Source organism: Copidosoma floridanum, unplaced genomic scaffold (genome assembly GCF_036245765.1).
Source record: "Copidosoma floridanum isolate Cflo_tuat_1 unplaced genomic scaffold, Cflo_Japanese_pri ptg000014l, whole genome shotgun sequence".
In the NCBI taxonomy this organism is placed as follows: domain Eukaryota; kingdom Metazoa; phylum Arthropoda; class Insecta; order Hymenoptera; family Encyrtidae; genus Copidosoma; species Copidosoma floridanum.
The window spans coordinates 8390457-8413440 of NW_028321891.1; the positions used below are offsets into that span (position 1 = coordinate 8390457).

A 22984-nucleotide genomic window follows, 5' to 3' on the forward strand; every position below is an offset into this window, starting at 1 on the left:
GTGTTGAATTGTAGGTCGTCGTCGAGTGTGGCGCGGCGCAGCATCAGTTGTTTCGTCGCCCACGGACGGTCGGCACGACGACCAGCCCGAGCCCCTTTTTCTCTCCCCCCTCCCCCTTATCTGGTACCGTCGCAACCACAAGGAACTCGCTGTTACGGTACACCCCGGAAAACAAAAAGAAAAAAGAAAGGCCTCCTCGATTCTCGTGCTGCCTCGCCAGGGGTGTGGTGTTTACGGCGTGCACCAATTGTACAAATATCATGAACCGCACAGGGCTCCGCGAGTGTGATGTAGGGTAGCACCGCTGCACTCACGAGGGTAAGGCGACGAGTAAACGAAAGAGATGTACATCCAGCGTCAGCTGCAACGTTGAATCCCCAGGGGAACCTTTTTGTACAAGTGTGTATCGTGGGGTTTAACACTCCACAAGCGCGACGTTAACGGAACACGACAACGAGCTTGGAGGGTGAGACCGAGAACGCATCGCGATGGACAACAACGGCGGGGCAATCACGCGATGAGCGATAAAATATGTATAGTGATCGTCGTACAGTTGTGCGCGTGTCGTGATAATTGTTGCAACGTGATGGTGGTGCAACGACGGTGAGGCAAAGCAAAAAAGGATCCATCTGACACTTATACCCATCAAACACCCCCTCGTTTTCTTGACTCTCGTTTCCCATAAAAGCGCGCGCCTCCGTGTATTTTTGTTTACCCACGTACCAACGACGGAGGAGTAGATAAGGAAGAGGACGTACATATACATATATGCATAAAAGAAAAACAAAGAAGATGGAGCGACGCGGAGGAGCGGTGATGTAAAATCAAGAGCCCACGTGGACAGGGCGCTCGACTCGTCACAAGTGGAACAGGTAAACGTTTGGCGCGACGTCGGGACCAGTGAAGCTCGCTCTTGTCCATACGGTCCAACTGTACATTAACAATGCACCTACGACCCGTGCAATTATTCACTGTTGGAAGATCGGCCCGTGCTGCTGTCAACCAAGGAGAACAACAATAACGATAAGAGAACAAAAATACAACAACGATACAAGTGCTCTCTTTTTCTTTTTTCTTCTTCACGGGGCAAAGGGCAACTTGCGTCTCGGGTGGGCGAAGGAGGCTTGGACCAGTGGAGCATATCCCCGGGAGTCGTTTGTGACGGCATAGTAGTATTTGAAGAGAAAAAATTGAATAAGAAAACAGGTGTGGGGAATCGTCGGCGCTTCGGCCGACAAACAAGGCCGGCGCGACGGCAGATGTTAGGATGCCGGAACAGAGCAATGACTACCGGGTCGTGGTGTTTGGCGCCGGGGGCGTCGGCAAGAGCTCGCTCGTGCTGCGCTTCGTCAAGGGCACCTTTCGCGAGTCTTACGTACCGACCATCGAAGACACCTACAGACAGGTATGGAGTGCACGCGTTGATGTTTTTTACTGTTTGCGTTTGCATTGCCGTCGTTGTGATCGGCGCTTTCGAGCCATTAGGTTGCTTGAATGGTCCACAGTATAGTGGACTTTTTTTTAAAGGGGCGTTTATGGACTTTTGTTTGCATACGAATGCGTTTCACCTGTCAGTTTTTGTAGTTTTGCTTGACCAACACTCTGCCTTTTTTCCCAAGAGTCTGCACGAGATTATGGCAGTTATAAAAAAAGTAGTTCTCATGCATTGAACTTTTGGAAAAAGCCACGAGGGATAATCCATTCACATTCATACCATTTGGTGGTTTGGGATTATAACTTTGCACGGTCGTATCATTGGCAATCAAAATAAATAAATACCTTTTTATTGTTTACATTCAATAAATATCATACGTCAATATAGGAAAAAAAAAATAAAAATAATAATCACGCGATTGAATGAACGTACTTTAATGGCTTTCATAACGGAAATATATCCTCCACTATAATTAGCAATCCAGCACCTAAAATGATTTGATCAGTGATAGTTTTTTTTTTTTTTTTTTTTTTTTTTTTTTTTTTTTTTTAATTTTCTATTCATTACTCGAGAGAGTTTTTTAATTAATCATTAGAAGATTGGTAAGATCAACCTCGTTACTCATCTTGACGGACGACATTTTACGATCTCAATCTCGAGGCAAATTAACTAGTTAGCCGCCTGATTTTCCTCGAAAATAAATTGCCCTTTCTACATGGAGGAAAAAGGTATTTTCTGTAGAAAAAAATTACTCTTCTAATAAATCGACCGTTAATAATAGAAAATTAAAAAAAAAAAAAAAAAAAAGATAAATCACTTGTACTGTTCGAAAAATATACTCGAAAGAGTCACGAACGAAAGGAGAACTCGTGACCCTCGAAAATAAAAAATACGGGCAAATTGATATTTTTCAGCATAGAGCGGAGAAAAAAAAAAAGGAAATAGAGACCGGGAAAAAGTTTAAATAATGCACGCGCGCATAATGCAACGGGAGAGCCCTGCAGCTGTCGAGGGTTGAATATTTAAAAAGGCGCATTAGTTGCGAGCCGATATCCCCGCGTCATCTTTGAAGAGACGCCGTGTAATTGGATATCCCTCGGTTTCTCCTCCTCCTCTGCTTTTAAATTATGACTTATTTTCTCGTCCGTGTTATTGACATTCTCGTCCAGGAAAAAGTGTATTATATACCCACGCGTACACAAAAGACGGGTCACTTTTTCATACAACTGCGCATTCGAACGTCAAAGTACCCCCCTTTTCGTCCCATTATTTTTCAAATAAATAACGTGTACTAAAAAAAAGGCAGAATTATTACAAAATAAATCATCACGATGATATTAATGATTAATTGATGAAAAAAAATGTGTTATCGACTATTATCGAACCGTAAAATTTTAAAACGGAAATAATCAATCGGAAAAGAGGATATATATATATATATATATATATATATATATATAAGACGTAAAACGCCCCAATGTAAGTGTTTAACATTTTATGGCCTCCCTGTGCCAATCGTTTGAAAAAAAAAATATATCGTTCGGCTTAATGGAGGCGGTTAAATAATCAATGAACCATTAAGTTTTCTTTTACATGTAGATCAATGTACGGCAATAATTTAACAATTATGATAAAAACGGTAAATAAAATTATGAAAAATCAATACGTATAATAATCAATAATTGACGAATTAATTAGTTTAACGGATGATAAATTGTCCGTAAAACACAACACTTTTTTATTGTTTTCATCCGGATTTTTTAAATTTCACACGTAATAGTTGATGTAGCATAAATTTACTTGCTTTTTAAACGCTTGCATTTTAACAGCACTGCTTCGTATATTGTTACGTACTTTTTATCCAAAAAAAACCCAACTTGAATACACTTGGATTTTCCATTACAGTTACGTGAACCAGGATAAAGTTACCTAACGGAATCCCAAATACACTTGAGAGAAAACAAACAAAAAAATTTCATCTCTAATCGAAAAATCCAACAATACACATTTTGTTCAAAGAAAAAGAAGAAAAAAAAATTCGAGAAGAACGTCCGACGATCATTTCTCCCCCAATCGAGAGCCACCGTATAACGAGAAAAGCGCGGCTGCTTAAAAAAACCCGCTAAGCTCCTCATAGTACCGGCGAAAAGAGTTTTAATCAAAGTTTCCAAAGTCCGGACGTTCTCTGTTTGAATTTCCATCCGCGACGATTCGATCCGACCTCCACCCCTTTTTTTTCCACCCGCCCAACGAAACGAATGGACTCTCTTTGTCCCCCCCCCATTCCCAAGTCACGATGTCACTTTGTCTTTTCGTGTTGATTTTTCCTTGCGACCATCCTATACGTATACACCTCGAGTGGGTGTGCACGCGCAAACGCCATAATATTTACGAGCCACGAAACGAGTCGCGTAATATTTTCCCGCGCGTAACCTGCTCTACTTTCTTTCTGTGAGTATACGACCAGCACCACCGTTCCCCGGGGAATGAATGCCGGCTCGTGTGCAATCGTTGAATAACGGACTCGTTGTATAGCTAACGGTGTGTTGCATTGTGTTGTTCTTGTTGGGAAAAGGGGGTGTGGTTTATCGCGGCTGTACCTGCGAATGCACACATAGCGATGCTCGTGTACTTGTTGCCGCGTACGTGAACAATAACAAAAAAATAGACACGACGAGGGGATATGATGGAGTAGCTATTGTGGAGACGTAGGTGCGTACGAATACAAGTACCCACTGATGATTGAAGGCTCGTTCAAAGCTTATCGCCACTACCTTGTTTTTTGCACACGTAATTATTACTTCCCTATCTTCATTTAACGATGTTGACGATATTTTCATTTTCACACCTTAAAATCTATACAACGTAATCAATGGTCAATTAAATCCACGCGTGGTCACGAAACAACACGCAGGGTAAATAAGCGCGTTACCGATGCAAAATCATTCCAAATCGCAATTGGCACGCTAATCGAAAAATCGCAACGGCGGAAATAATTCACACTCGGGTGATACGTTTTCCAATTTGACGTTTTAATCTTGGCCCCGTGTGGACCGAGTAAATTTTATCGATTCGTTTTTCGGGGTTGTAAATATCAACAAGTGTTTCACCATGTGTATACACGATAACGACCGGAATTTTTCGTCTTTTTTTTTTTTTTATATGCAAATTCAACCAACTCGCGAAAATTAAAATTATTTTTGTGCTTACCTAATTTTACGTAAGCTAATATAAATCAATATATCATGTTGACACAAATTTGGATTCTCTTACACTTTTTTTTTCTTTTTTTTTTTTTTTTTTTTTTTTTTTTTATCAACAATTAGCTCAGTGACACTAATGTTTTCGTACTGCTATTCATACTCCTAAATGATTGTTTTCCTTCGCATATACAATTTTGTATATGATTGGATGAAAAGGAAGTTTGCCATTTGACATTGTTGATTTTTTGAAGAGAACAAATCGTACAAGGAACGATAACATCTTGTAAAAAAGTTTTATTTCCGTCGAATGGTCTGTCGTATGTTTTCATTCCAAACGTAAAAAGACTCGAACTATGTTTACAGAGCATTTCAAAGAGTGTCGGTGTAGAAGGTACTTTATGTAGTTCCTGCTTTTACTCTTCAAAACCAAACTCTCATTGTTCCGTTGCGATTGAAACGCGCGATGATCTTTTCGGCGTGGGAGAATATATTTTTCGACACGATAATAAATGTCAAATCGATAGAACTACATAAGATTAATCTGTTAACACCCATATGGTAAATAAACTAATCAATTATAGCGTGACAATCCAACGGGGATATGCAAACATGCGAGAAAAATGTTTTAATTAATCCACCGTGAGAAAACACGATAATAACGTGATACTTGTTTTTTTTTTCTGAAATAAAAACGTACTCGAGATTGTTAATGAGGGCATTTTCTTTTTGCGTTTACCACGCAAGAGAGAAGAAGAAAAAAAAAAAGAAAAGAAAAGAAAACACTGCAAAGATGGCAATCTCAATTTTTATTCGTGCAAACGAATGACATCACTTACTTTTCGTGACCAAAGCTTCGTGTCTACTTTGTTAATCTCTTATCCGAGTAAATTAAACGCGAAGCATGTACATATACACGTACAAATTGCACGCGCGTTTCCAGCTTCCGCGCATCTAGAGTCCGTGTGGGCATGTATATATATACACACATGTTTCATTCAAGGAGTTTCTCGCAATCGGAGTAATTAATTCGTACGCGGTGATAAGATGCTTTGCTTCGGGAAATGAAAGGAAAGCGCGATGTAACTGCACGAGCCAACGAGAGATGCATACATGTACACTTAAGAAATCATATATCGACAATTTCAGCGCAATTGTTTCATGAATTTTTAAATATTCGAAAATAACAGTTTTTTTCTTTTATGACCTAGTACTTTTTACAGAAAAAATAGTGCGTAAGTATTTTGAGGGAACAAGGTTCAGTTCAAACTAATCAAATATTTAATTAATTAATTTTTTTTAGATTTATAATTCATTATAAGCTGAAACATGTAGTTACTTTTTATCACTGCGTAACAAAAATTACCGGGGAAAAAAATATTCCAGCACAAATAATAATAATAATCGTGCCCCACTGCTGTAATTTTTTTTTTTTTTTTTTTTTTTTTTTAACGCAAACAAACAGAAAATATGTAGGTGACCCACGAGCCAGCCAAAAAAAACGCATTCATTCTGTATTTGAAAAAGCCGCGATTTCACGCTTCTCGACTGCGATTTTCATGAAATCACGATGGTCGAATAATTCCACCGGCGGAGAAAACGCGGATTCCTATTCAGCCCCCCCTGCAAATATAGAGATTTGCTCGTTCCGCACACATTTTTCCTTACGGTATGGAAAGCACAAAATAATAGAGCAAAAGAAAAAAAAAACAATCTCGAGCGAGAGTAAAACAGTGTACCGAAAGAAAATACAGCTTGAAAATCTCCTTCTCTTTGCAAAAAAATCCTACACTCAAATAAGCGAAAGAATTGAAAAGAAAGAAGCTTATTCGTATAACGAATGGAAGGAAAAAAAAAAAAAAAGAGAAAAACGCGCCAACAACTTTTTTCCCTCCTTCCAACACTGCAACACTTTCAAAGTAGCAAACGTGTGTGCGATTAATTTTCGAGACGCAGCAGCAGTAGCTGCATCATCCAACTCCCGAAATGCATTTCCGCGCTAAACTCTTCCGTACCCCGGACGCGCAAAAGCTCTCGGGCCAACGAAAAAAAAAAAAAAAAAAAAAAAAAAAAAAAGAAACTTTGCGCGTTGAGGTGGAGTTACGTAACGTCAGAAGTTTTTTTCCCCCGAAGACGAACGAGGGGGTGAAAAAAAAAAGAGGCTCGCGAGCTCGTCCCCCTCGAGAGGCAACGACGCAAGTTCCATCTCTCGCTGGGATCGCACCTTACATCATTACGTTGTACCCATACACGTAACTTTTTCTTTTCCCTTCTTTATATCACCATTATGATTGTTTTCATCAGATAAAAGGGGGAAGCTACGTATTTTTGTTACCCAATGGCTTTCCGACGCCTATTTGTACGCGCGGATGAGGCCGTCGTGTGCACTTTGACTCGACTCCCTTGTACACCTACCTACCCCTTTTTCACAAGCCTCCTCCTCCTCCTCCTCCCTCTTCGTGACCTTTTATCCCCTCGTCGATGCGCGAAGCACAAGTGCGTTCCTCGACCTACATTGTACACGTTAATATACACATATATGTACGTGGGTTTAAAAAAAAAACGCATTTTATTATTACACGTGACTACACCTCGACTCCTTATCTTTGCATGATACACCCTCTTTTTTTTATTTCATACCATCAACCCTCGTTCTATCGAAATATATACTCGAGTGATGGTTGGATGTATGTGCATCCATACATAGGGAACGAAAATGGGACTTTTTTTTTTTTTTTTTTTGACGCTCGATTTGATTTTGACGAGTCATTTGGTTCGCACACGACGGTACGATGTTATAGGAAATACTCGTATGGTTACCTTATACGTGGAAAAACACGATAGGAAAATATAGGGAGGCTCGTTGATTTACGGGAAAAAAGGGGACATGTTGTTTTTAATTTTCGGGGAAAAGAAAATGGTGTACTGAGATTTTCGTCGCATCTTTTTTTTTCATATGTTTATTACAAGGGTGGGTATGATTTTTTTTCCTCAAAAATAAACTTGAAAGGGTATCTTGTTCGTTCAATTTTCATAAATGTGATTTTTTTTTTTTTTTTTTTTTTTTCATAAAATTCGATTACTTCATTTCTTGCGTTGGATACACCCTGAGCTACTTTATATCCACTGAATTTCATACCAATAAAAATCCTAAATTTCGCAAAAAAAAAGCGTTTTTCCCGCCTTTCTGCCAAAATTTTACCGCCCTCGTACCATCAATTAGTCCACAAATCAAACAGTAAGATTATCCAAATCAAGTACACGCGCGCCTAAAGTATACCCAAAATGGCATGATACACACCATCGCATGTATACGCAATATACATCACGAGCATTAGACACATAAAAATATGATCATCCAAACGCTGGCGAAACACTTTTACGTACCTCTTACTTCCCTAAGTGCAAGAAAAAAAAAAAAAAGAAAAGCTCCCCAAGGCTTTTTTTTTCAAGAGCCAAAGGTTCGCACGCGCCTCAAAGACACCGAGTTCGTGTGCGCGCGCCTGTGTCCGTAAAAAAAGGTCTGCGGCAATTTTTCCCGCAGAGCAGCAGTATAGCTACAAGATTAATGATGTGCCGCCGGTGTTGTACGTATACACACACACATATATATATGTACGGGTATAAACCCGGTAAGGGTTTTGTTTAACAAAGTGCGTGGAACGTGGGTGGCGGGCTTTGGTGAAATTCGACGGGACACTCGCTCCACACCCGATAAATAATAGATCGGGGGGGGGGCGGGAGGCAATATCCTTTCGAAAGGAGTTTTAAGGACGAGATTAATTTTTGTTTCTTTTTTTTTTTTTTTTTTTTCCTCATTGTCTCGGCGTCGTGAAATTTATCGATCCACGCCGCAGGCAGTACAACCATATACACCGTGTACAACGTTTTCAATCACGAAAGCTCGCAAAAACTTTGCACTAACATTTTTTCGTACGAAAAATAACGCATGCACACGCACATAGCTAGAAAAAATAAAAATAAAAAAGATATTCCGAGAAATCGCGGAGGGATGCAAACACGCGGCACGCTTTTGCAGTCTAGTTTACAGGCAACAAAATAATTGAGCTTTTGAGGATTTTTTTTGTTTTTTTTTCTTTGTTTTTCCACCAGTGTGCACGTTTGTGAGTAGATTTCTAGCGTAGCAACCGTAGTTACATCAATGGCATGAAAATTCAACAAAACCTCGTATATTTGCCGCATAACGTTAGCACGAGTTGCAAAAAGCTCAAACGAGCCAATACAAAGCATAAAAAATGTACACATTTTTAAATCTGAGTTGAGTGTTGCAGGATGATAAGGGCTCGTTGTGGAGCTCGAGAGGAGCTGAACGTCATCGTCACTCGACCACCACCGCCTCCCTTTTCAATTTGTTTTTTTTTTTTTTCTCCCCTTTCCGTACACCGGCTTTCACCGTACCTTGGCCGGCACTTGGCGCAGAGTTTAATTACGAGAAGCCAACAAAGGTCTCATACTAATTAAACAACAGTTGCAGAAACGGCTCGCGATGTTTTAGGGTTTCGTTCGTCGTGTGCGCTATACGTACCTCCCCAAGTTCGTTTGTTTGTACAAGTATAAGTGCAGTAGCAGGGAGGTGAGACCATTTTTTATTGGTGGCACGGTAAATGTGTTCCAAACCAAACGGGTACGATTTTCAGTGCACTCGGTGTGACATTACACGCGCTAAGTCGAACTTCACTCGTCGAGTGTCATTTCTCCATTTCTTTCGGAAAAAAAAAAAAATTGCAGCGCGTTAGCTGCAAGTACAAATCATAAACAATGCGAAACGAACATTGCCGCGCGAAAAGCTACAGCTGGATTAATCGCGTGAAAGGCCGTTTTGCAGTCCCAGAACCGATAGTTTGGAGGGGGGAAAAAAAAAAACAGAGAGCAATCGGTTATCGATTTTCCGCCCGACGGAACGGAGTTAATCCTAATACCCATTGGCTTTTTTCTTCCCCCCCCCCGCGCTTGTTTTTTTCTTTCTCCTAATACATATCGATTCAATGAAACGCTAAAAGTAAGTAACGCTCTCTCTCTCTCTCTCTCGGCCAGGCATTGTTGAAACGGAGGTGTGCGGGCGAGCCGAAAGGCAAATCTATCGGTGTACACAACGCTCGTACGCACGAAACGTCGATATTTTTTTTCTTCTTTTTTCATTGTTGCGCCTGTACGTTTGCTCGGTAGGTGTATACGTTTACTTGCGTTTCTATTTCGTCAAAAAAGGCATACCTATAATATGTAAAAACTGTATGTGTACTTACAAATAATTTCCTCACGAAATGTCTTTCGCTCTCGCGCAAGTGCAGGATAAAAAAAAAAGGCACTTTAAGCTCAATCCAAGACTAAATTACCTCTACCACCATCACCGGCAGCGGAAGCACCGCTTCAACCTTATCCCGGGAAATCCCCTCTTTTTTTTTGACAAATATAAATCCTCCGGAGCCATTCTTGCACACGTATAAGTATATACATCATTCATATACCCGGCTTTCACCTTCAACCCGAGCCCCCAGCCACTTTACTCCTCTCCACTTGGCTCCCGACACTCTCTCAAGGCGGCGATGATCTCATGACGATGCCGGCTCTCTCGAGCCCGCATGTATACATGTATATATATATATATATACATGGGTAGCAGAGACGAAAGGAGTCTATAAGGCTTTATACATACATACATATAATTATATACATGCACCAAGTCTACTTATTGGTGAAACTGGTGGGACCCGTTGCTGTGTTCGCGATATGCGACTCGTGCTCGATTCGACGACGAATTTGTATATACGTCCCCGGTGTATCAATTCAAACTCGTGACGTGATTTTCGGAAAATCAAGTTAGCTCATTGGGTTTGGGGAAACGCGATTTCCCTCCCAACGCCGATTTGTTCGTCAATGCTTGATATTTTCAATGTTGGTGCGTCAGTGCCTTCGTTTGTTGGACGTGTATTTTATATAACAATTAAAACAAAAAACAATTGTTTTTCCATCGATATCGTTATGTGTTGTGTAAGTGTGTGTGTGTGTGTTACGTGATTAAATGTTTGATTATCACAAGTATATAGATGAGAAAATTATCGCGTCTGGATGATTTAGTGGCTTTTAAACGATACATATTACACAAGGGGAAAGCCGGAAAAGAGAGGGAATTACGAGGTTTTTCTTTCTTTTTTTTCTTCGAATAATCTCGACTGACACATGGATTACGCGTCCATGACAAAAGTTTGATTTATCGCCGCGACCACAAGGTTTATACGCTCTTTTTTTTTTTTTTTTTTTTTTTTTTTATGAACTTTAATTTCATTGATTCGCCCTGTTAATTACAGATCGTGTGTTCTCTTTGGGTTCGAGCGCGTTATATTTTGTAATCGCTTCGACGAGGGAGGATTATTCATTAAAAAAAAAAAAAAAAAAAAAAAAAAAAAAAAAAAAAAAAAAAAAAGACGCGCTAAATTCAGGGGGTAAATCCAGAGGGGATATCCGTGAGTCATAACAAGCGTTGTGGCTGTAAACGAGGGCGAAAACTCCTGATTCCCAAAAAAGAAAAAAGAAAAGGAAAAAAAAAAAAACCGAGCGGGGTGCGTGCATTGCAGGTGATTAGTTGCAACAAAAACATATGCACGCTTCAAATAACGGACACAACGGGGTCCCATCAGTTTCCCGCGATGCAGCGGCTCTCGATAAGTAAGGGCCACGCCTTCATCCTCGTCTACTCGGTGTCGTCGCGCCAGAGCTTCGAGGAGCTCCGGCCCATCTGGGAGGTCATACGCGAGCTCAAGGGACAAGACATCACGCAGATACCCGTCATGCTGGTAAGTAAGCCTCTCTCTCTCTCTCCACCCACTGAATTATGTTAACGGCTCCCTCTATTGTGTATCCATATATATATATATATATACCACTCCTCGTTAAGTACTTCCTATACCGTCCTCGCAATAATTGTATAACGTGTATATAGGTGTACGTGGGTTGTACGTATGCGCATCCCATCGCACCCACTGCCCCGACCCCCATCTCCCACAATAGAGGTAATTGCGGACTGTTTCTTTTTTCCCCCTTGGTTCAACTTTTTTCTTTTCCTTTTCATTTTGCGCGCGAAAGATCGCTGGTTTTAATGCCCTAATTGTCCTTTGTGTCGTCATAAAACTTTGCTCTTTAAACGCGAGTATATAAGGGGATTAACGTTGCCGGAGAGTCGAGGGGGAGGATGGGGCGTTCAAAGAGTATTATCGACTGAATTCGTTGGAAACCTTATTTATGCAGTCAAAGGTGTGTGTACACGGGTTCTTCTTATCCCACGTACGGGAATTGCCCGTAACTATATACTCAAACTGATTTTTTTTTTTTTTTTTTTTTTTTTTTTCCGTAAAATGAAATTACGTATTTTTGGCCTTTGTTTCGAGCGGATCCCATTTCATTTGCAATTGTTTACGCTCCGAGAATGCATTACGAAAATTGTTTTTTGTGTAATATAGGTAATCACATCAAAAAGGGTTGGTGTGGTTATACTTTGATTCCCCGGAGAGCGAATTTCAATTTTAAAAAGTGGATGCGTGTGCGATTTTTTTTCCACCCCACAGATGCTGATATCCCCTTTTTAAAGTAGACTTTCATGGGTCTTGCAATCATGAAACAAATATTAAAAATACCTACTCGTTTTAACACTCAAGTGTATGCAAAAATAAAGTCAAGGGAACCCCCCTCTCTAATTATGGAGTTTGAGATGCTAAAATTCCGTAACTTTCGACCTGCGCTCATCCGAGAATCATCCTTCGTGTACACATTTGCAAGAAAACAAAGAAAAACTCGAGCGCAAACTACATGGTTACCGTTCATTAAACGTCAAAGGTCTAATTAAACCTTATTTTTTTTTTTTTTTTTTTTTTTTTTTTTTTTTTTTTTTTTTTTTTTTTTTTTTTTTTTTACACGCCCAGCAATCACTTGTTCGCTGCATTTCATCACACGCATCACTTGGCTTTTCTTGTTTTAATTGCAGTAAAGGACAAAAAAAAGTTTAAAAAAAATCTCTTTAATTATTTTCGCAAAAGCTACAACGTATTTAAATGTTACATACTTAATTAAAAGGTCCGACCTTCGAACAACCGCGCTACCTTCATCGTCATTGATAATTGCACTCTGAAAACCGTATATCTACGTAATTATACAAATTCGTTAAAATCAATAAAATTATTATACCCGTTAATCATGTATTTCCCAAAATCGATAAAAAAAAAACAAATACTGCGAGTAAGTAATTTCTCATGAATGTACTTTTCATTAAAAATGATCTCCATCATAACGTAGAATTTGCTCAATACTGTTCCACTTTCTCGACACGTGTAAATCGAAATGCGCGTGTGGCAAAAGCGATTTCCCGGCACATTCGCATGGGATACGTGTACATCCGGAAAATAAGAAAATACGTTCCTCGTATGTTAATCTACTGAAACACGTGAAAAACACATTTCACCGACACCCGGAAAAGAAAAATAAAAAAACAAAAAAAGTTATTTTTCTCTTGGTAATCGTGAAACCGAAATATATGTACCTCGTACATATTCATAAAATATAAATCCCTTTAGTTTCTTTCAAAAATCTAAAGAACTGGTGTCAATTATCTTGCAAAAAAAATCTTTCTGAAATTCTTTTTTAATACGTAAACATTTACATTAGAAAAAAAATTAAAATGGGATGTGTTAACTAATTAAATTTCGAAATTTTGAATTAAAAATTTTATTGTAATAATTTTTTTTGCAGCATATATTTTTTATACTCTCTTATTTACTGGAAATCTTGTTTTAAGAATAATGTACCAATAATAATAGAAAAAAAAAAAAATTTAAGTAAAACATTTCAGCAAATAATATTATACGTTATATAGTTGTCTGATTATCGTAAATTAAAAAAAAAAAATATTTCACCGACAAAAAAATCAATTAAGACATCTGTTACATTCTGTTAAAATAAAGCATACTCACTGCAGAAAAAAAAATTGATAAACATTTAAATAACATCAATAATCCAACAAATACAATTCCGATTGCTTGAGACACAAACGAAACTGTACGCAGGTACACAGAGACGGTAATTTTCCTAAACGACGTAACAAGTTGTAAGTCAAGCATATACTTCTGACCTACGCAAGGGAAGGATACTATGGGAGGAAGAAAAAAAAAAGTAGGAAAAGAAAAGTATCGGTGTCGAAGGTCACCAAGGCAGACGATAAAGCATAAAAACGTCGGCAATGTGTAAGTAAGTTGAGGCTCTCTCCCAAAAAATTGTACACCTCACTTGCGTACGTGTCACCCTCTTTATATTCTCTCTCTCTCTCTCTTACTCTTGTCCACTTGCACTCGGGGTGGCAAGAGAGAAGGCGCCCCTCGAAAGCTCCAATCTCTCTCGAGACTTTCCTCTTGTTCGGAGGCCGTGAGTTTGTCACGCGACTGTATATGTGCACGTATATGGACGTACAAAATGCTGTACACACTTTTTGCACACAAGTGATGAAAAAAAAAAAAGAGTGGATGGCTTGATGGCTATCGACTCGTCGCGTCTCGATACCTATCTGTGTATAGCACACACATGTGCATAGTAGAGGGATGCCGGTGCAAAGATCGTGAGAACGGCGACATAAGTGTGCGTTTTTCTTCAACTTTTTGTTTGGCAAAATAAGTACTTAAAAGCACGTAGTATCATCGTCTTGATCTTACGTGTAAAGTTTTTTCCGAGTGCACCTGAGAGGAGGTGCAGGTGGCAAAGCATTTCGTCAGCAGATTGGCCCACGGAGGGATTCGGGTACTACATACTATGCACTCGTACACATGTCACAACTGTACACTTAACGTGTGGACAATACTGGAAAGAGATTATTAAAAATGTGGCAAACGCGTGGGAATCTCTCTTGTATTATTATTACTTTGTAATTTAGATCGATACTCAATTGATGTGCTCGAAAAAAATATTTGATTAAATATCTAATGTGTAGCTGTCGTGCCGAGTTTTTTTCTGCCAGTCATGAAATAAGTTGGGTTTTCAATTTACGCATTTGTAAATGTTAAATAACTGACGATCAATATTTTAAGAATCAATTTCCAAATTTTACCTCACTTCTGTATATGTATATGTATACCTATTCGTGATAAGGTCACGCAGTCTACAAATATATCGATACCTGTCGGAAAAAATACCTCATCTCATTTTTCAAGTAAAATCGGGATCGATTTTTAATAAAAAATTACTACTGTGCCTCGACATAAAGTTCTATTGATACAATTAAGTGTGGAAACGTGGTGTGAAAATTCATGTAATTACAGACGGTACCAAAAAAAAATATGTACGGTATAAATTTTCTTTTCGATTCCGCGATGGTACCTTGTTTAGCTTGCAATTAAAACTAGTACTTTTACTGGGTAATATTCAATACGGAACACTGCCTATTTCAACACGAGAAGAAAAAAAGAGAAACCACCTTCCTCCCACGCGTCGATGCATACCAGAAAGAAGGAATTTAATTTGACGCGAGACCCGTTTCCTCTTTGCGGTACTTTTTCCTACGATCCCGCATTTAAATACAAAAGAAAACGTCAGCGCAGAAAATTTACATCCACCTCTTTCCTCTGTATATATGTATATCATTGAAAGAGCAAATTCAACATAGCACTCGTAACGAGAGAGTCAATCGGAATAGAGACCCGGAGAATATTGTAAACTCCAAATTTTTCCACATTGACTCGGCCTCGACCATCCCCCAAATGTTCCAAACGACCCGACTCATCGAGCCCAAAGATCAAAGAAAAAAAAATACGTGTATTAATCTCTCGCGTGCCCATACGTGTCAGCTCGCGTTTTTCTAGTTCCCGGAAAGCAGTGACGCCGGCACTCGAACAAAAAACAATTACCTGGCGCTTTTATTCCGCTCCTTTCGCGGTGGATGGCTAAAGGTCGATAAATACATTGGAGCAGCCGAGGGAGTTCCATTTTTCCACTTTTTTCCACAAGTTTCGAGCGCAGGTCGCGTTCGGATGATTTCGGGAAATTGGTTTTCAATTAAAGTTCCGGAATACTTTGCAAAATGTTGTGACGTTACGTCAAGTTTTTTTTTTACAAAGTATTGGGTTGTATTGGCGCGGGGAGCGGGAAATGGAAAATAAATTGGATAAACTTGTCGCGTATGGACTAGATTTCTATTGAAATTGGAAAAAAACGGGGGAAAAAGAAAAAAGATATTAGATGATCCTTATCTGTAAAGTCACGTCCTCTGCACGTATCACATGCTATACGGACGAGCCGTGTGCGTGTGTATTCGTACGTGGAGCAAAAAACTAGATATTAATATTTCACAGAATTTAAATAACTAAAAAAAAAAAAAAAAATATCTGCAAAATATATTCAATAATTTTATCGGATGATTGATGATAATTTTCTGAGTGGAAAAATTTTTATCTCCGAATTATTCGATGGAGGCAATTTTCTTCGTTAGGGTACGTATCGCTTTATCGATTTGAAATTTTGATAAAAAAAATTCCAATTTCGATAAACTCATGTTTATTTAACTTTAAAAAGAAAAGTCAATATTCATTTGCATTTTTGCGGATAAAAATCATAGCGGTATCAATGTACCTCCAGAAATACATATTTACATTGCAAATGAGACATGTGATGCCAGTCAAATTGAAAGTCGTTCAAAAAATAATTTTTTATTTTATTTTAGAGATCAAGATAGTACACAATACTGATCTTTGTCGTAAACTAAACTCTTGTCCTTAATATGATTTATCAAAAAAAACGTAAATTATGTTACAAAGTCAGGTTGTTTATCAATATGCATAAAAATATTAAGGGTGGAGAGGTACAACTTTGAGAAGACATAAAAAATTATTAACGTAATCTTGTCTTTAATTAAAAATCAAGACAACATCAAAAGAAGATGTAAATAGTATCCAACGAGACAAAAAAAAAAGGATTAATGTTTTTACCTTGGAGCTTTTACCAGTGTGTCTATCTATACATACATATAAATTTTTTGAGGATTAACTTTGTTTAAAATGATTATTAAAATTAATTTCCAGAGTATTATGGCAATGGTAGGAAAATAAAAAGAAAAGAAATTTTCCTACAAAAACCACAAGTCTCTCAAGATACTTCACTGAAAAGAGCGGATGGTTTACTAGAGACATTTCTATGGTCTCCTCATATTTTTATCCACATAGTTTATGAAACACCGTAAATTTCGACTAATCTAGATAATTACTATTTTGTGATAACAATAAGTACGAGATGAATTCGTAAACTTGCCAAACAGTCAAATAAACCCGACTGGCCTACACAAAGAGATCCTTGAAGAACAGCGACCGAATCGAAATTGTTGAGCCAAAAGCTCCAACTTGAAAGGGATACAAACAACATGTTTATATACGTGCTCGTACGACACCGTACACACATATAAAGGTACTCGAGAAAGAGGAGATTTCCTCGTGCCTCGTTAAAGAGCAAACGCCTCGTTGAACTTGCGTCACGCGTATGCGGTGTGTGTGTGTGTGTGTATAAGACCCAAGCACACGCACGAGTGCTTTAAATGGGATTAGACGCTCAGTTCCGCCTGCATATACATGGAAATTCTAGTCGGCGTGTAATATCATGTACTGTAATCCCGTGAGCTCGTTGGTGTTTTACTTTATTGATTATTTTGGACCAAAAAGTACAATACGCAGCAGAGACTGCAGAGATATCAAAAAAGGGTAAAGAAAAAGCGTTTTCAAATGAGACTTTGGGTTGAGTTGGGGAGTAATATAAGTTACGCGTGACTTGCGCTTACACTCTTTTAAATCAAAAAATGTAAATATTGAAAGAGGGATGATATTTTTTTGTCGAGTAGCACAAATCTTGAATCTATTGTTGATGAAAAAACGCGGACAAAAGTTTCAAGTGAGATTTTTTTGGTCAAAAAATATAGCGCTCTGGTCGAAAGGGACAGGAAGTTTGGAAAAAAATCACCAATGTATATACAAGTCTCATTCGAAAGCTTTATTTTCTGCGTGCATTGTTTTGGGTGATTTCAATTACCAAACCGAAATCGGTGCTGATGGCTCACTGGTTAGCCCGCTCGTTAACAAACGCGATGGCGTTGCCGACAATAAAATGGCTCGTAAGATTTTATTTCTCACATCGTCCACGAAGAAACCTGAACTCCTGGTAAACATTTATTTTCGTGTGGCTAAAGCTCAAAGCTCCCGATTACTTTTCGAGCAAACGTTACTTCTAAAACGTATCCATGAAAAAATAACTTTGTACTTTGTGCCATTCCCGTTTATAATAAATCTTTCAGCAATGCGAAAACGAAGGGTAATACGTCGCGAGGCTAGCCGTATCGATCAAGCCAAAGACAATCAAATGACTATACCCACAAGGACACGAGCTTTCAAGTCTGAGTGTTGTGTACAGCGTAAAAACTTTTCTTTATGTACCGTAGTTTCTTCTATGCCACGATTTGCCAGAACTCTCGACGTGCATGCACAACGCAAAACTGGTATATAGACTAGCAGTAACGTCAAAGCCAGCCAGGCAGCAATGAATCTTCGAAAAGCTCCAGGGCACGCGTCAACGCGCGACCATCGATACTCGCATGTGTCGTTTTGCTTTTTTTATCCACATCGCGAAAACCGGCCAAAGTTATATTTAAAACCCTGGAATTTTAATGGCACCGCGAGGCGCGTCCGACCCAACGCTGACCTGTTCTACTGAAGAAACGTACATTTAGATGTATGTATTTGCGTGCACCCTCCGTTCGCCGCGAGTTTGGTACGCAAAGCTTGCATTATTCCGCTCACAACCTCGTTGCAAACTTTGCCCGGCGAAATATTTATACCCACCCCTGAGACGGGAATTGGCGTTAATCACCAATGGGGGGGAGGGATGCGCTCGAAGTAACCCCCAAAGTTCCCTGCACCATCCACAAATCGCCGGGGACGTTGCGAGAGCAAGGAATACAGGTATTATATTATATTATCATAATAAAAGCAACTTTCGAATGTCCTCGCAGGTGGGTAACAAGTGCGACGAGAGCCAGTCGAGGCGGGAGGTGGCGATGAGCGAGGGCCAAGCGGAGGCGGACAGGTGGGGCTGCGGCTTCCTCGAGACCTCGGCCAAGACGAACCACAACGTGAACACGTTGTTCCGTGACCTGCTCACCCTGGAGAAGAACCGGTCGGTCTCGCTACAGCCGGTCCAGAGCAACAACTCCATCAGCTTCAAGGAAAAGTGCTCCGTCATGTGAACGGCCACTCGTTGGTTCTTTTCTCTACCGTATCATGTCTATATATATATGTATACTTTTTTTCCCCCTTTCTTGTCCTTCGCCCGCGCGGAACGTGACTTTTTTTGAATCGTCTCCCGACGAGAACTATGGGCGATGCGACCACTCTTGGGTGCGCTCTCTCGTAGCAAAAGAATCTATGTGTGTGCATAAGGTTGCTCGCGTGCACCTACGATGAAAACATGTGCTAGTCGGAACACTCGTCAGATACAGAGATACGTTGGAAATCGTAACCGAGGCACGTAAAAAAATCGATCGGAGACGCGTGCAGTCATTTTACGTGGCCTTCCTTTTTGGAACCCGAGCGCCAGAAGATAATGGAAGGCAAACAAACGTTCGGAGACCTTTTCCTCCGTCGTTTCGCGGGTGAGGAGGGAAATCGGAGCCGCGATTGACGCAAGGGGGAAACAAAAGCCGGGCTCCGAGTGGTGGGTTAAGTGCAGGCGCCGGGATACTCGAGGTGCCGAATTACGTGCCTACGTGCTCTTTTTTTTTTTTTCCTCCGGCCGAAACGAGTCGCACTCTAGTACTCGACTTTGGCAAATTGACGCGCGAAACTCAGTCAGATTTTTCTTGTTAGAGTCGCTTTTTTATTCCCACACCGTTGTGGAACCACGTACATCGGAGTATGCCCCAATTGGAGCCGAGTGTTGCCAATCCGATCGTGACGAAATTCAGAAATGCGGGTGTACCAAGGGACACAAGCACGAATGCATCTTTTACATGGTCTCGAGACTCCTCTCAATTCAATTGACTAATGTGGAGTTTGCATGCGAGTCATCTACGGTAATGACATTCACGGATTTTCGCCGCTTTGGTCGAGAAAAAAAAAAGCCGATACACTCCCCGTTCTGGTTCTCAAAAGCTAGTTCCATCCGTTGTGGCGGTGGTGGATACGTACGGAATAGAATACGTGTGCGGGACACGGGTGGCCGGAGCTCGCTCTCACGGTTAATTTATTTCGGTCGGCCCTCCGGTGTACCTACTTGCTTTTGTCGTCCGCCGGCTCGGGGGAGAAGACTAATCGACGGCTCGGACGTGGGAAATCTCTGTTTTGCCGGTTCAAAATGTCCTGCTTGTGGGGGATCTTTTTAGCCAATTTTTTTTTTTTTTTCAAACCATGTTTCCGAGGTTAATTCGATCTCCAAAACAATTCGATGTAGCACTGGAAACTATAGATCAATCGACGCTCGGGTTAAAGAAACCACCAACTTATTCGTACCATTTACGCGATCGATGGTGTATTGAAATATCTTTCGTTTTGGGTCCGTTATTTTAGGAGGGGACGAATAGAAAAACAATTTCAATGTAGGGATGAAAAAAAAAAAAAAAAAAATGGGAGAGATCGATACGTGGTAAAAAGCAAATTGGTCTACGTTAGTCCCGTTACGGTATAGGCAAAAACACTTCTCACTGCATCATTGAGGGAAGCAAACACGGGTATGAATAAAAAACGAGCATCTCCCATACCGAAGAGCTGTATAATTCACGAGGCCTGTGAATATACACACCGAGAGATCTATTACGTAACGCATCGTTCTCGCTTTTCTCTCCTCCTGTGACTACTTATCATATGTATAATAAACGTGCCCGTATGTGTATACATCAGAGTCTTCGAGTATACCAACGCACCGATTTTCCGTTGTTCCAGAGCCATTGGCCCCGTGTACATGCGATGCTGGAAAATGTACGCCACGGCCGGAGACAACACGGCTCGTCGAGAACTCCTCCTTACCTTGGTTCATCCCGTTTGCCGGATGACGGATCGACCGATCGTGACGATGGACATTCACCTCCACGGAGCCGATTTTTCATTTCGTCTTTGAAAACGTTTCGAAGGGTGGCGGTTACGCGATGAGCGAGTGGATTGTATCGATTGTTTTATAAGTACGCAATGAAAATACATATAATAAATGCCACAAGTAGCGATCGAGGTCACGAAACAAAAAAAAAAAAAAAAAAACACCAAACAACTCGATCGAATATTGTTTCCTTGTCGCCGCATCATTCATTCGTTATTTAAAACATACGTATAATATACACATGTGATAAAGAGAAATATGGGCAGTGGGAGAAACGAAACGAGCACACACTTGTGCACATGGAGTTGTTGTTATTAAAATTGACTTTTGTTGAATAGTTGTAAGGTTTTTGTAATATTCCCATACCTAGAAGAGTTTATGATTACTATCATTGGGGTGCGAACGCAAAGTATTGACGAGTTAAAAAATTCACGCGTTGGAGATGTTTGTTATAGCAACGGATAAAACACGTATATTATATGGTCGATCGAAGCGTGCGGGGACGAGTGCTGAAATATAAATGCTTTCCAAGATTCTTCGGTTCTTATGAATAAGTATTCATTTAAAATTGAATGTGTATCGATGTTATGGCGATGAATTAGTTATGAGCCTGACTGAAAATAAGCTGTTACCGATAAAACTTTTTTTTCCAAATTAATTGGCATGACCGTCAAAAAAGTTTTTACCACGAAAATTTTATAGTTGTTTGTGAGTGTCGTGAATCGATTATTTATCATTACTCATTCACAATTTATTTTCATTATTATTATTATTATTTTTTTTTTCAATTTACTTACCATGTTTATGCGAGTTAACTCTCGTTTGCAATGATAAATACAAGACGATAATTACAAAGTAATAATCAATTTATTTATACGAGCATAAAATCTCATACTTATATTTCAGCTCTCGTCCGCACTAAAGAAAAAAAAGTACACAACATAGCATAGAGTACTTAGCATGAAAAAATAAATAGCGGCTTATAATTAGAGAAAGTAAGAAATTTTTAATCGCATGCGTAATAGCAACTATGTATAGGGATAATGTGCTCGTAACAATGAGTGTTGCACGGTCAGATCTACGTAGCTACGTGGCCGTGATTTTGTAATAGCAAGAAGTATAGTATTCCAAAATATAAGCTGCAAAAACAAACCATTTATAGGGAAAAGTATTGTAGCAAATGGTAATTAATAATTGACATTAGACTTGGATAAATATATTATATACATGTATCAAAACTAAGGATACATAGTTAAAATCTGTCAAATCGTATGATAGTTAATTATCTTCGCTTGCAATTTTCGTAAAGTAGATTTTTTTATCGATTAAAAGTAATGACTAATTAAAAAAGCAAATATTAGAATTTTAATAACTCACGTATACGCAGCAATTGCATCATTGAAATATAATTACTATTCAAAGATAAAAATAAAATAAAAACTATCCACAATTTTGTTTCATTTCAAAAAAGAAAAGAAAAAAAAAAAAAAAAAAGGAAACTCGAGTAAATGACGTAATAGAGGAAGCCAAAAAAAAGGTTCGTCCAGCAATCGTTATATTTGTACAGCAATGAAAGACGAAAGGTGAAAAATAATGTACGTTACCAGGCGTTACCAAGCATATACAATAATTTTTCACATACGTGTACGCATATAAAGTAATTATATTATTATATCACACCGTGACACCAAGTAATAAAAAGCAAAGTGTACGCGCAAAGCATTATAACGCAAATAAAAATAACTGAGCGATTGTTGCTATCGTACATGGTAATATGAAATCTTGTTTACGAGGAAGAGTCGATAAATATATATGTACAACGTTAGTATATAAAAATGCAATGACTGTGCGGTGTAAGGGGAGGGGATCAAGGGTAAAGCGATGGTTACAATTATAATGAGCATGCGAACGCAAATTATAAGCTATAGTTGATTTTTACTCCGGTAACGCGAATTTTTAGAAAAAATAACTTACACATATCTTGCATGGATTTAATTGATCGTAAAAGAAAAAAAAAATAGATACGCATATTCATAAAGTAATAAGAAAAAAAAATACTGTCGCTAATATTTATAGTGCTATCAATAATAAATACTAATAGTAATAATAATTATTATAATCATAATAATTAATAATGATAATTAAAAGTAAGGAAAAACATTTGAAATAATTTTAACTTAAACTTTAATAGACAAAAAAATTAAATTAAGGGTACATACATAGGAAAACTGAACGA

At 39.0% G+C, this 22984-nt stretch overlaps 1 protein-coding gene across 1 annotated transcript; it reads left to right on the forward strand.

Moving 5' to 3' along the window:
* The first annotated feature begins 1185 nt into the window (after positions 1–1185).
* On the forward strand, positions 1186–21527 carry LOC106640084 (GTP-binding protein Di-Ras2). The gene is made up of 4 exons (XM_014353979.2): positions 1186–1405; positions 11229–11447; positions 18674–18917; positions 20598–21527. Exons 1-3 carry the CDS (start codon positions 1268–1270, stop codon positions 18905–18907), a joined length of 591 nt encoding a protein of 196 aa, XP_014209465.1. The 5' UTR covers positions 1186–1267; the 3' UTR covers positions 18908–18917; positions 20598–21527.
* Positions 21528–22984: the final 1457 nt, after the last annotated feature.

Bases quoted from the DNA above. Each gene is read 5' to 3' on its own strand.
- LOC106640084 (XM_014353979.2), top strand. From the start codon at position 1,268: ATGCCGGAACAGAGCAATGACTACCGGGTCGTGGTGTTTGGCGCCGGG. The intron at 1,406-11,228 runs GTATGGAGTGCA...CGTGCATTGCAG, and splicing joins TCGAAGACACCTACAGACAG to GTGATTAGTTGCAACAAAAA. The intron at 11,448-18,673 runs GTAAGTAAGCCT...ATGTCCTCGCAG, and splicing joins CGCAGATACCCGTCATGCTG to GTGGGTAACAAGTGCGACGA.